The sequence below is a fragment of the Apodemus sylvaticus genome, chromosome 10 (genome assembly GCF_947179515.1).
Source record: "Apodemus sylvaticus chromosome 10, mApoSyl1.1, whole genome shotgun sequence".
NCBI classification, from domain to species: domain Eukaryota; kingdom Metazoa; phylum Chordata; class Mammalia; order Rodentia; family Muridae; genus Apodemus; species Apodemus sylvaticus.
The window spans coordinates 4197699-4211846 of NC_067481.1; the positions used below are offsets into that span (position 1 = coordinate 4197699).

General features: G+C 51.6%; 1 protein-coding gene across 1 annotated transcript in view; it reads left to right on the top strand.

Moving 5' to 3' along the window:
• Usp36 (ubiquitin specific peptidase 36) overlaps positions 1 to 14148 on the top strand; it is a 31713-nt gene that overhangs the window by 2490 nt on the left and 15075 nt on the right. The window contains 8 exon segments of the mRNA XM_052194756.1: positions 1738 to 1999; positions 2642 to 2863; positions 7754 to 7864; positions 8348 to 8450; positions 10307 to 10374; positions 10798 to 10868; positions 11417 to 11499; positions 12513 to 12624. Coding sequence (XP_052050716.1) covers positions 1747 to 1999; positions 2642 to 2863; positions 7754 to 7864; positions 8348 to 8450; positions 10307 to 10374; positions 10798 to 10868; positions 11417 to 11499; positions 12513 to 12624 — 1023 coding nt within the window. The 5' untranslated portion in view covers positions 1738 to 1746.

Sequence of the window (14148 nt, forward strand, 5' to 3'; positions counted from 1 at the left end):
CATTGTAGTTGACTACAGACTGAAGTCCAGGGGAGTGCCTGCCTCAGCAGTCCCATCCCTCCCCTGAGAACCTGGTTCCCTTACCTGCTGCAGAGAGAAGCAGCAGCCAGGTTGGGACACCCCAGGTAAGCCCAGAGGTTTCCTTCCTTCTTTATTTCTTTGAGTGACCAGAATCTGGCAGTGACTGCTGTGTGGGTAAAAGTCTTGATAAGTCCCCATCACAGATGGCTTTACCATTCTGATGGGGGCGGGGGCAGGTGCTTTTTTGGTTTTGTTTCTGTTTGTTTTGGAGTAGAGGGATTTCAGCTCCCTGTGGACAGGGTGGTGGGTATCCTTTGTCTGATGTAAGCGAGCAATCTCAGGATTGCTAACTGTGACTCAGACGGGATTGAGTCCCCCGCTGGGTTGAGATTTAGGTGGGCAGGATGGGGGTGCAGGTGTAGCTGTTAGGAGGTGAGGGAGCTTCTCTCTGTTACAGTTTATGCTGTCGTCCCGGTGGACTGTTCTTCTGTTGGGGAGTGCAGTGCGGCAGCTTCCTGGCTGGCCATCAGCCGCTACAGACACCTTCCCAGTTACGTCCCTGAAGCTGTAGCTTAAGGGGACGGGACACACAAGCCTATAACTCTTGGAGCCTAAGTCCCTGCTGCCCACTTAGCTTTTCTTCTTGGGATCTTCACTCAAATTGAGAGGGAGAGAGAGGAGGGATAGGGGAAGAGAGAGAGATTCTGACTGTCTGGGTGTGTCTTTTGTGTATGTTTGATTGAGATGTGGTTATACTCTGAAGCCCAGGCTGGCCTGGAATTTGCAGCAGTCCCCCTCCTCAGCCTCTCAGGCGCAGGGAGTAAGGCAGTGTTGAGTGGCCAAGTGCAAGGTCAGTGTTCACAGCAGCTACATGAGGAAAGTAAAAGGGTAAAATTGATTTCTAGATTTTACTTGAACCAATATAGGTGAGATATTGTCATCGCCATTTGCGCCATTCAGGAAGCTAAGATGCTTTGTGTCATTTCTTAAAGTGTCCGTGTTTGGGAACCTGCTGCTGAGTCTTCCTCACAGCTCTCGGCTTGGACTGGGGGTGTCCAGGTCCAAAGCTGATGCATACTCGCGAATGTGTGCGTGCGTGCGTGCGTGCGTGCGCGCGCACGCGTGTGTGTGTGTGTGTGTGTGTGTGTGTGTGTGTGTGTGTGGTACATGCGTGTGCACCCTGGCTGGCCTGGAACTGTTAAGGCAGGCTGGTGTCTCCCTCACTAAGATCCACCTGGAACTGCCTCTCATATTCGGGATTAAAGGTGTGTGGACTACTAGCTGAGATTTCTTTCTTGTAACTTTAATTTTTAATTCTACCTATGTGTGTTTATGGATACGTGCGTACAGGTGCCTGTGAATTCGAGGAGAGGGCACTGGGTCCCTGCAGCTGGCTGTGAGTGGCTGTCACTCGTATGACTTGTGTGCTGGGAACTACACTCTGATACATCAATGTGTGCACGAGCCGTCTCCACCACTCCCTCCTCCAATTACATCTTCACATTTATTGTGTAAGCAGAGTGTGTGAGAATTAGCTGTTCACTATTTTTTAAATAGTTGGAGGAAGTAGTGCTGATCGCCACACGCAGAGTTGCTTGCTGTGTGTTTAGCTGCCCCTGTGCCTTTGGGTCCTGACGCCTGCTATGTGAGCAAGCAGAAGTCATGCTTGTTCCAGGATGCAGCTGTTGACGGGTCTGGGTCCTTCCCACCCCGCAGGAATGCACCATGCCAATTGTCGATAAGCTGAAGGAGGCTCTCAAGCCTGGCCGCAAGGACTCAGCGGAGGACAGTGACCTGGGCAGGCTGCTGGCAGCCTCAGCCAAGAAGGTCCTTCTGCAGAGGATTGAGTTTGAACCGGCCAGCAAGAGCTTCTCCTACCAGCTGGAGTCCTTGAAGAGCAAATATGTGCTGTTGAACTCCAGGGCTGAGGGAGCCAGTCGCCACAGGAGCGGAGATGAGCTACAAGCCAGGAAACCAGGTACTGGGGGCTGTGTTGACCAGGGGTATGTATAGCCCTTGGTGGCAGCTGGGGTAGTTTGGGGTTTCCAGGAGTCAGTTGGCTACAGTGGTAGATGTCAGGTGAGTAGGGAGGATGGCTGTGGACTTGGACGGTCCTTGTACCTGACCCCCATCTTTAATGAGGTCAGAAAGTAGGTCTGGGGACCAGAAATGGCTTAGCTGAGAAAGCGTTAGCTGTGTGGGCCTGGTCACCCAGAATCTACGACCTGAACCCACATCAGTGGCCAGATCTTGGTGCTGCAGTACACCTGTAATCCCAACACCACAGTGAGATAGAAAGAGCAGTCGGGAGGATTCCAGGACACTCCTAGCCAGCCCGCATCCAGTGGGAGCTGTGATAGGACGCATTGCCTCAGGTGGTGGGATGTAAAGATTGCCTTAGAAGTTGTCCTCTAGCCCCTGCACACATGGGCCTTCCACTCACGTTACACTCCCATAACTAAGTGTAGGGTTAGGAAAAAAGTGGGAGCTGCAGATGCAGAAGTAGGGCGGGTCCCGCAGCACACAGTGTGGTGCAGGGCTCTTGAGGTCTGCACCGAGCGCTCACGCTGTCCTGGGATGGCCCAGTATCCTCCTGCTCCCTCAACTCTTTCTCTCCCAGGCACAGAGCGTGTGTCTGGAAGTGGAGGCGATGGAGTCCCCGCCCCACAGAAGGTGCTCTTCCCTGTGGAGCGACTGTCCTTGAGGTGGGAGCGTGTCTTCCGCGTTGGCGCGGGGCTGCACAACCTGGGTAACACCTGCTTCCTGAACTCCACCATCCAGTGCTTGACCTACACACCACCGCTGGCCAACTACTTGCTCTCCAGGGAGCACGCACGGAGCTGTGAGTGGGGCTTCCTGGGGGGGGCTTTGCTGAGTCAGCTGGACCACACCAGCTCTTAACTCTGACACCAGCTAGATAAGCCCCTGCGTGAGGGGCCGTCACTCTGTTTGACATTAAAGTAAAGTTAATGGCATGTGGCCACTGACAGAGCCATGGAGGATTTTGCCTGCTATAGGATGGCCGGGCCATTCATGGGTCTCACTCAGGTAGGGCCATGTTCTCAAGAGAGGGTTTTCAAAAGATAGCTCCACGCTGTGTCTGTGTATGCCGAACCAGCATGTTTTATTTATATATATCTATATCTATATTTATTTATCTATCTATATATCTCTCTATATATGTTTTATTTATATATATCTAGATCTAGATAGATAGATAGATAGATAGATAGATAGATAGAGATACATAGATATAGATATCCCAAAACAGGCCCCAAAGTGGAACTGGGTGAGATAGCCAGAGCCTGGAGTAGCAGTGGGCAACATTTGTTGCTCTTGCTGAAGACGCAGATTTGATTCTTGGCATTTACACGGAGGCTCGCAGGACCCTTTCATGGGGCTCTGACGGCCTCTCCTGTCCTCTTTGAGCACCAGACATGCATATGATCAACTTGTTGTTGATCATGAACAAAGTTGTTGTACATGAAGACAAAATACTTATAAATAAATTGTTTTTAAAAATTGGGACGAGAGGCCAGGCAGTGGTGGCGCACGCCTTTAATCCTAGCACTTGGGAGGCAGAGGCAGGCGGATTTCTGAGTTCGAGGCCAGCCTGGTCTACAGAGTGAGTTCCAGGACAGCCAGGGCTATACAGAGAAACCCTGTTCCCGAATAAACAAAAACCAAAAAAAAAAAAAAAAAAAAAAAATGGGATGAGAGATGGCTCCGTGCTTAAGAGCATGTGCTGTTCTTCCAGACGCCCTGGGTTTGGTTCCCAGTACCCACACCAGGTGGCTTACCACCACCTGCAACTCTGGCTTCAGAGCCTGGCATCCTTTTCTGACCTCTGCGGGCATCCGCACTCATGGGCGCATACCCACCCACAGACATAAACATACACACAACACACATACACATAATTAAAATAAGGAGCTGGCGAGGTGCTGCAGTGGTTAAGAGCACTGGCTACTCTTCCAAAGGACCAGAGTTCTGTTCCCAGCACCCACGGGGTGACTCACAACTGTCTCTAAGCTCCAGCTCCAGAACATGACACTTAGTCACAGACATGCATGCAGGCAAAACACCTATGCCCCCTCCTCCATAGAGTAATAAATGTTGAAATTGAGTTTAAATAAAATGTAATATCAAAAACTAAATAAATTAGAAGGTGTGAATAATGTTAGCTAATAATGACTGTAAGCCAGGGGCTGGGAGAAGGTGCAGTCAGGAGTGTGCTTGTAGTGCATCTCCAGGGAGGCTCATAGCCTGGGGCCTCAGGCCTGTGAGAGACACAAGTTGGATAGCAGAGGAACAACAGCTGAAGCTGACCTTCTTAGGCATGTGTAGCACACACAAGAAAGGCAGGCCATGGTTAAAAGGCCTTTGGGGCAGGGTGGGGGTAACAGCACACTACCACACACTGGGATGATCTTGTCAGAAGACAGTTGTGAATCAGAGCTAGCCCATGTTCCTCTAGCAGTAGTGAGCAGAGATTAACCGGAGCTGGCTGGTGTTTCACCTTCAGCAGCTCTTCTAGTGAGCAGAGAAAGAACATTCCCTAGCTTATGCTGTGGGATTTTTTTTTTTCAACCTGGAGTATAACATAAGAAAGAAAAGTCTTTATCCCCCCCACCCCTTACTAATGAGCTGGTCTGAACTCATTAGCAAGCATCTTGGGCGGCTGTGAAGTCGTTTGGAGAAGCTCGGGTTCATCCTGAGCTCGCAGGCCTTCTGTGGGAGAGCCTCCCACCGTTGCTACGGGCTCGGCAGCCGAGAGGGCCTCCCGCCTGTCTGTGTCCCAGTTCTGCTGCTAAACAGCTGTGTTTTTAGAATGTTCTATGACTTTCTTCTGCCTCCTGTCCCTGCTGTGCAGAATAATACTGGCTCGCATACAGAATCAAAAGGGTGAAATGAATTCTCTGAAGGGCTTCGAGTTGTATCACTGGGCACGGGACATGCTGTCAGAAGTTGCTTTCCCTGTCTGGGTGGTCAGGTAGTTACCGCATCGGTGGCATGAAAGAGCCCGGGAACAGTGGCAGTGACATCACACGTGAGGGGCTCGTCCTTCTGTAGTGCACAGCAGGCACTGGACGAAGGTTCTAGACCATGACCGTGTACATATGTCCTGAGAGCTATAGAACAGCGCAGGTGAGAGCCTCACCACCTTTGTAAGGTGGTGCTAGAAAAGGAGACAACATTCTTGAGGCTTAGAAACAGCATTCTAGCCAGCCACACCACACAGGCTTTTAATCTGAGTTCAAGGACATTCTTGTCAACATAGTGATTCTAGGCCAGCCGGGATTACAGAGTCAGATTCTGTCAAAAAACCAAAACAAACACCAAAGTGCTGGAAAGATGGTTCAGCTCTGGAAGACTGCTCTTCCAGAGGTCCATAGTTCAATTCCCAGCAACCGTATGGTGGCTCACAGCCATCTGTAATGAGATCTGATGCCCTCTCCTGGTGTGCCTGAAGGCAGCTACAGTATACTCATAGATCAATCAATCAATAAATACACCAAAAATGAAAGCAAGCAGTGCCCCTATGCCAGTCACTGAACCCACATACATGTACGTAGGCTCTTTTTAAAGAAAAAATTTTGTCTAGCAAAAACCAGCAACTGAAAGCCCATCGCCAGCTAGAACTTGGTCTCGTGAAAATGGTTCAGTGGTTCAGCGCAGCCCGCTCTTGCAGCGGTCCTGGGAATTCCTAGCATCTGTGGTGGCAACAGGCATCCACAGCTCCAGTTACAGTTCTGGGATCTGGTGCTCACAGCCACCCACGTCTCCAGGGATCTGATAACGCTCCTCTACATCCCAAACAGTACACATATGTGCAGGTCAGCTTCTGAGTGAATCTTATTTACGTAACGTCCAGAGGACAAGAAAGTCCCAGAGAAAATGCACAAAGGGTATCTGTGCTCGCATGCACAAGCAGAGGGGCAGAGGCGTGCACTGAAGGTACATCACTGTCCACCTTTTGTTATGAGGCACGATAGCTCACTGAACCAGGATCTCACTGGGGAGGAAGACTGGCTCGCAAGCTCTCGGCTCAGTCTGCCTGCCTCCGTGCCCACCCGCAATGCTGCACTCACAGGCACGGGAAGATATAACCAGCTGAACATCACCTCAGCCCACAGATAATGACATTTTAAGGAGGAGAGTGACAGTCACAGGATGGGAGGGAGGGAGGGAGGGGGTTTAACTGTCAGGAGATCAGGCTGGATCCAGAGGCAAGTGGATGGGAGACAGGAGCTTCCCTGTCTCCTGTTTAGCAGGAAGCCTGGGTGTATGTCTGGTTCAGGACCATTCTGTTCCTTGGAAGAGAGCTTAGCTAGTATAGCATCCCTCCCTGTCCAGCAGATGTGCAGGCCTAGGCTTCAATCCCTAGTGCTGCTGACAATAGCCATAGTTAGAAAGGTGGGAGGTGTCGTAAGAGTTGTGAAGCTGGCGGCTTGCCCTCCTGGTAGCGAGACCCTCCTACCCCAGCCGTGAGCGCCTCTGCTCTTTAGCTGTACGTTCTTTCCCGTAGCGCCCGCCTCTGTTTTTTATTGTTCCATGAGAGTCTTTTGAAGGCGTGGGATTCTCTGTGTAGCCCTGGTTGTCCTGGAACTCAGACATCTGCCTGCCTCTGCCTCCTAAGACTCGGCTTCCACAGCAGTCTTTTTGAGCCATTTGTCGACTTTGTGGATTCATTTACTTTAATGATAGCTGCAGCGTGGTGTTGGAAGTTGTGGAGCGACAGCTGTGGTCTGTGTTTCCTGCATGTCCTGCAAGCATCCCCCGCCCATCCAGGAGCAGCCAGCATTGCTGGAGTATTAATACACTGCTCTCAGCTATGGAGAGAAATTATCAGGTGGAGTGGGATTCTGTGGGACAGCATCGGCTCTGGAAGCTAACCTGTGCCTGGTAACCAGGGTTCAGAGTTGTGTTTTAGCTGATGTAGTCCTTACAGAGTTAACAAATTCCTTTGGTCCAGGAATTTCTTCTACGTGCATCCCTTAGTGCACGGGAGACAGGGTTGCTCACTGTGGTGGTAGAAGTAAACGGGTGGAGTGTGTTAGGGTGGGTACCATAAGCAGGCCCGTCTGTCCGCTTACGCGTGTTCCAGCTGTAGGGCTGGGCTAGGGAAAGAGCTGTGTGGGCAGCGTGGACATTAGGAAAGCAAATTGCAGGTGAGTGATGTTGCCAGCATGCCTTGGTGAGCCTGCAATCCCTGGCTGTGATGCCGCTGTCCGTGTGTTACAGTGAGAATACAGATAGGACCAGTCATGCCTAATTCATGGTTCTGCGCGAAGGATTGTGGGGAGTATGACTGTAATATCAGTATGTCACTTAACAGACTGCCCAAAGCCAGCCAGGTGGAGCAGGGTGCGGCTGTAGTCTTTCTACATCTCTGTATTTAAAACAGCCACAGTTTTAAAGGCAGGAATGTACCTCATGCTAGTGAAACATGTATTGAGAAACCAGTCCATTCATAAAAAGCAGGGGGCAGGACACCTGGCTCATGGCCTGCTAGTCAGGAAGCTTCTGTTGACCCTCTCAAAGCTGTCACACATGGTCTATGTGTGACACCCAGGCACCTGACTCCAGGTGCCCTGTAGCCTGGGCCACTCAGCTCTGTCTAGAAGCCAGGGTAAAGGGAAGGGCTCTAGAAAATCTACACGGGAGTGAGGGGGTGTCACTGTGACCTCTGGAAGTGACTTGCCCTGAGGTTGCTTCTTCCCCACTGCAGGTCACCAGGGAAGCTTCTGCATGCTGTGTGTCATGCAGAACCACATGGTCCAGGCCTTCGCCAACAGCGGCAATGCCATCAAGCCTGTCTCCTTCATCAGGGACCTGAAAAGTAAGGACGGAGTTTTGGTTGAGTATCCACCAAGGGATAGCTCTGTGACTGGAGGAAAGAGGAGAAAAACGCCACGGTGAAGGCCCAGGACTCCTCATGTGGGGAAGGTCCCATGCATGCAGCAGTGCAGACCCAAGGCATGGGAGTTGGTGTAGACACATGGGCTCAGCCTCCCTGGAGCGAGGCTCTCTGCTGGGCACCACGTGGGCTAGGCTGTAGCCAGGAGGGGTCTGTGTTTGAAATGGAGTCGGGCAGGTGAACGTGAGAGCTGGGTGGGCTTGAGGAGCCGGTGGGGTGTGTGGTGAGCGACCTGAGCAGCCAGCTGCTTGGATTGTGAGGAGGCCCTGCTTTCCAGTCAGTCAGCAGAAAGGTTGAGCCCACTGTGAACCCGGTGTAAGCTGTGGCACTGTGGCATGATGTGATGGCTCTTGGAGAAGTGGCTTCCCTCAGTCATCTCCCTCCTGCATCCCTTTCTTCCTGCAGAAATTGCCCGGCACTTCCGGTTCGGGAACCAGGAGGATGCACATGAATTCCTGCGGTACACCATCGATGCCATGCAGAAGGCCTGCTTGAATGGCTACGCGAAGTATGTGCCTCAACTCCCCACATGTCCTTGGCTGAGGACACCTGTATGTCGGGCAGCACAGCATTCTCATCAACACAGGGGTCTCCCCTCTAGGCTGTCCTTTGAGAAGGAAGTCGTGTTGACATGCAGGCACCTGACTCCTGGTGCCCTGTAGTGTGGGCCACTTAGCTGTGTCCAGACGCCAGGTTGAAGGGAAGGCTGTGTGTGGCTGTGAGCTCGTCCAGTCTCTAAAACCATTACTTTGAAATCTAGAAGGAAGGTCAGGGCTCATATTCCTGAAAAACACTGTGTGAGACGTTGTAACTTGAAGATCTTGTTCTGTTTGATGTTGGGTTGTTTTCTTCTGTTTACTCTGTCAGGGTCCAGCTGTGTGGCCTGGGCTGGCCTCTGGCTCCTTGCACTCATCACTATTTTGGGGTGCTATGTGTTAGCTGAAGGTTTTAGGTTTGGGGAGATATCCTAAATGTTTCCCTTTACCTCTCACACCTAGCATCATCTTGCCCTTATGTCTATCCGTTTGCCTTCCTCCCATGTTTCTGGAGTCTGCCCTAGCTGCCCAAACTTGAGTAGCTGTGTGGGCTCTGACTGCTTTTGGCTCTCAGGGTTCCAGGGCTTGTGTCCCTGCAAGTTTGGGAGCTGAATTGTCCTTTCTTCTGATTAACAGTGTGGCTGATTTTATTTTTATTGCCTATCATGGCACAACAAAATTGCATTCTCTTGATTGTAAACCCTGGTATTATCGTTCATTCAGAGGGCAGCTCTGAACTGTACAGCACGGGGTCAGCCGTGTGATAGTGGCCACTAGAGATGTCCGTGGGAGGTCTCCACATGTAGTACCACTCGGTGGCTGTGGCTGAGGATGTGACATCTGGCCAGAAATAGTGCCTGGAGGATGTCCCCAAGCAGTTGGGAGCTGGCTGCCTTCTTCCATTGCTGTAGTCTCCTTCAGTGCCATTACTAGTCCCCAAGGGTGAGTGGGGCACGGTCAGTCAAGTGGAGTGCTTGGCAGGGGGAACTGTGTCCTGGCCAAGCAAGAAAGATGCTAGTCAGTGTGGCTTAGCGCTGCCCAGGTGTCTTGTTAGCGGTGTCAGGGAAGAGGGTAGGGTGGCCCTCCTCCATCCAAGGCTCAGGTGACCTGTACCTTCATGTGTGTCTTAGTTAGGGTTTCATTGCTGTGAACAGACATCATGCCTAAGGTAACTCTAATAAAGGAAACATTTAATTGGGACTGGCTTACAGGTTGTGAGGTTCAGTCCATTATCACCATGGCGGGAATGTAGTGTCCAGGCAGGCATGGTGCTGGAGGAGCTGAGAGCTCTACAGCTTGATTCAAAAAATAAAAGCCAGGAGCAGACTGTCTCCAGGAAGCTAGGAGGAGGGTCTCAAAGTCCACCCTCACAGTGACACACTTTCTCCAACTCCAACCAAGCCACACCTCCTAATAGTGCCACTCCCTAGGCCAAGCGTATTGAAGTCACCACAGTGTGATAGCCAATCAGGTAGTGTTGCTGAACCTGCATGCCCAGGGAAGGCATGGAAAGAAAGGGCCAGTGCCGCTGCACACAGGGGCTGGACCTACCTCCCAGGCAAGGCTTGGTTCCTTGCATGCTTGCTACTGGATGGAGATGCTGGGGTGTTCTGCGGGGTGGTCAGTGTAGTTGCCTGAGATATGTTGGGGTGGGACCAGGGTAAGTAGAGGTTCTGTAAGGAGCTCAGGAACACTGTTGGGGGCTTAGGTGGGAGAAGGATAGCCCATTGTCACCTGATCAAGGTGGTGACTGGTGTGAGGATGCTGGATGTGTGTAGGTATCCCCGTGTGCTGAGCCATCCTCTTCACAGCTGTGGCTTCCTTTCAGGTTGGATCGGCAGACACAGGCTACTACCCTGGTGCATCAGATCTTTGGAGGCTACCTCAGGTCCCGAGGTGAGCAGGAGGTGTAGGTGTGCTCTCCACTTAAGCAGTTTGCACACATTCCCAGACTGAGAACTTGACCATGGTGGAGGCTGAAGCTCCCGGGCCTTCCTTCTGTATGGCTGCCCTTGTCCACTGTAGGAGTGTCCCCTAAGGGAGCTGGAGAAGCATGGTGTGCAGTGGTGGGGCCCATCCTGAGAGCTGCGTGCTTCTTGGGGTGAGGCCTGTGTTCCTCTGTGAGGGCTTGCCCACTGGCCTGTGGCAGTGGCCAGTCAGGCAGACCAGGCAGATGACAGAGCCTGGCATCACCTCTGTCTCTGTCTCCAGTTGGTGGGTCAGTCACCTTTTGGGAGAGCCGCGTTGAAGCTCTAGACCTGGGTTCTAGGTTCTAGACCTTGTGCGTCACAGCTGCCCTGTGCCTCTGTTCTGTTGCAGTGAAGTGCTCTGTGTGCAAGAGTGTCTCAGACACATACGATCCCTACTTGGACATAGCGCTGGAGATTCGGGTATGCTTGGGCTACGATCTGTGTTCCTGGGGTGTGAAGGGCTCAGCAGTGAGAAAGGTGTGGGTCAGAGCAGCAGCGAGCTTACCTCAGCTGCACAAGGCCAGCGTTTGCAGCTGTCTGCCGTCTCCTATGCAAATTCCTTTCCATTAAACAGAGTAAAGCTGAGTTTCCTGTTCTGAGGCACAGAAAGTGACAGTGCCTCACAGGGCTTGGGGACAGCGTTTGGAGCAGGCACCCGTTAGTTTCCTTTGCTGTCAGCCTCCCTTGCCTTTGCTGGGACCTTGAGTTTCTTAGCCAACCCAGCTGCAGTCACGGTGAGCGTGCCTGACTCACGGGGAAGACTCACATGGCTGTCGCCAGTCACCTCTAGAGAAGGACACTGTCTGCTCCCTGCTCCTCTGCTCGGGCGGGGTGCATTAGCAGGCCGGTTTTTCAGCAAGTCAGGTTTTATCGGTTGCTGCCTCAGCCTGGAAAGACGTAAATCTGGGACTTCTTGAGTCAGGGCTTTTCTTCTGCTGCTCACTCCGTTCCATTTTTATCCTCCTCAGCAAGCTGCAAATATTGTGCGCGCTCTGGAACTTTTCGTGAAGTCAGATGTCCTGAGTGGAGAGAACGCCTATATGTGTGCTAAGTAAGTGTCCTTTGGAAGGCCGTGACCCTCCAGAGCACCATTGTAGCTGCCTGTCCCTCCCTCAGGGATGAGCCTGCTCACATTGCATGAGTGTGGCAGGATAGGGCTGAGTGGGGTCTGTAGCTGCTGCCCTCCCAGCACCTGTCCTTGATGAAGGCTCTGCATGAGAGTGTTTTCCTTGTTGTCTGTAGTGGAAACTGAGTCAGATGCATGAACCTGTGGCAGCCTCTGACCGACAGGACCCAGGCCATAAGCACAGACGGTTGTTCGTGCGGAGCTCGTCCTGACCTGTGCTGGCATGACTCACTTTATAGCTGCAGCACCAAGCACGCGTCCTCTGCCTTCCAGGCCTCTCCTGGCACAGGGCTGCTGGGTTGTCTTGGGTTTTTTGTTTTGTTTTGTTTTTATTACTATGTTTTATTTGTTTGTTTTGAGGCAGGGTCTCACTGTTTAGCCCTGGATGGGATTAAAGGCAAGCACCACTGCCTTGTGTTTTTGTTTGTTATGAGACGGGGTCTCTCTGTGTAGCCCTGGCTGTCCTGGAACTCACTCTGTAGACCAGGCTGGCCTTGAACTCGGAGCTCTTTCTGCCTGTCATCCCGAGTGCTGGGAATAAAGATGTGCGCCACCACGACTACATTGGGCTTTCTCTCCCCCACCTCCCAGCTCCCACCTCTCTTCTTTTATCCCTCTTTCAATTTGCGTCCCTGACTTGAGATTCTCTCTTCGGTTCGTATTTCCCTTCCTGGCTCTGTGCCTCCACCTCTGTGTCCGTGTGGGCACTGCGTTCTTCTCCATGCTGCCCAAGGCACCTGCCATGTGGGCTCTCGCCCGCCCGTGTGAGTCATTTGCTGTGGCACTTCCTCTCTAGTCTTTGCTGTCTTCAGGAGTTTTCTTTAGCTTAGTGCGTGTAGATTTTGGTTTCACGTGCCATTGCTGCGGGCCTCCTGTTCCTAAGGCAGCAGGACACCACGCCGCAGAGCAGACCAGTAGCCTTCTGTCCTCTCCTGTAGGTGTAAGAAGAAGGTTCCAGCCAGCAAACGCTTCACCATCCACAGAACATCCAACGTCCTGACTCTGTCCCTCAAGCGCTTTGCCAACTTCAGTGGAGGGAAGATCACCAAGGTGAGTGTACTCGGCCTCTCCAGACGCCCCAACTGTCCAACAGTCTGTCATCACACAGGCAGGCCTTTCCAATCTGCATTTCTTTCTTTCTTTTAAAATGTTTCTATTTTGTGTGTTTAAGTTTTGCATGCTCATCTGTGCATCATTTGTAAATCTGGTACCCTCAGAGGTCAGAGGGTGTTTATCCCTGGAACTGGATTGTAGACATGAGTTTATGTGAGTATGGAGGATTGAACTTGGGTCCTCTGCAAGTGCAGCCCCACCTCCTTAGACAATTTTTTTTTTTTTTTAAATTTTGAGACAGGGTTTTTCTGTGTAGCCCTGGCTGTCTTGGAACTTGCTCTATAGACCAGGATGGTCTTGAACCCAGAGATCCACATGTCTCTGCCTCCTGTGTGCTAGGACTAAAGGCATGCGCCACCACACCTGGTATGCCTCATCTCTGTTTTCTTGTCTGTGTGTGTGTTTGTCTGAGTATATGCCATCTGTTTTCTGGTACCTTTAAAGCCTCAAGAGGGCATCATCTCCCAAAGCTGGAGTTGTAGGTGGTTGTGAGGCGCCCACCCACGTGAGTTCTGGGAACTGAACTTGGGTCTTCTAGAAGAGCAGCAAGTGCCCCTAACCCTCTGGGCATTTTTCCAGTGCTCACACAGACAGTGCTCACACTTGACTGTAGCTCCTGCTGTAGGGGATGTGACACCCTCATACAGAAATACCTGTACATAAATCACCGATGTATGGAAAATAGAAATAAATTACTGAAAATAAAGAATAGGTGAGGTGGGGTTGAGTATGCAGCTGAATCGCCGTGTGGGTGGAGTCTGACTGTGCTAAGGCTGAGGGAGAATAGAGTAAAACGTACTTCTAGCACAGCAGGATCTGTCCTGGTTAGCTTCTCTGTGGCTGTGCTAAGCATACTGACCAAAAGCAGCTGTGGGGAAAGGTTTATTCATTGTGAGAGCCCTCATGCAGGGAAGTTAGGTGGGCCTCAGGGCAGTCTAATGGAGGTCATTTCTAACCGAGGCTCCCCCTTCCAGGTGACCGTGTCCAGCACAGGGTTTCCCTAGATGTCCATTTCATAGAAGTCTTCAGTTCTATTCAGAGTCTGTTACATGCTTTGGGGCAAGTCACCTGTCAAAGCCACAGTGGCAAGGATTGCACTTCTCCAGGCCTTTAAAAACCTCTCAAAGTTTGAATCTCTAAGGATTTATCATCAGGAATTGTCTAGAGTTGGTATGATGGTTCAGTATGTGACGGGCCCTGCTGCCTCGTGACCTGGCATTCTGTCACCTACTTGATGTAAAAAGAGGACTGACTCCTGAAAGTTGTCCTCCAGCCCACACCTGAGTGCCGTGACACACACACTCGCCAGGCGGTGTGGCACACCCCTCTAAACCCAGCACTTGGGAAGCAAAGGCAGGTTGATCGCTGAACTCAAGGCCAGCAAGAAACTGTCACCTCCTCTCCCGGGGAAACTGTGTTTCACTAGCGTCATCCTCCTGAGCCTGACTGTGTACACAGGAA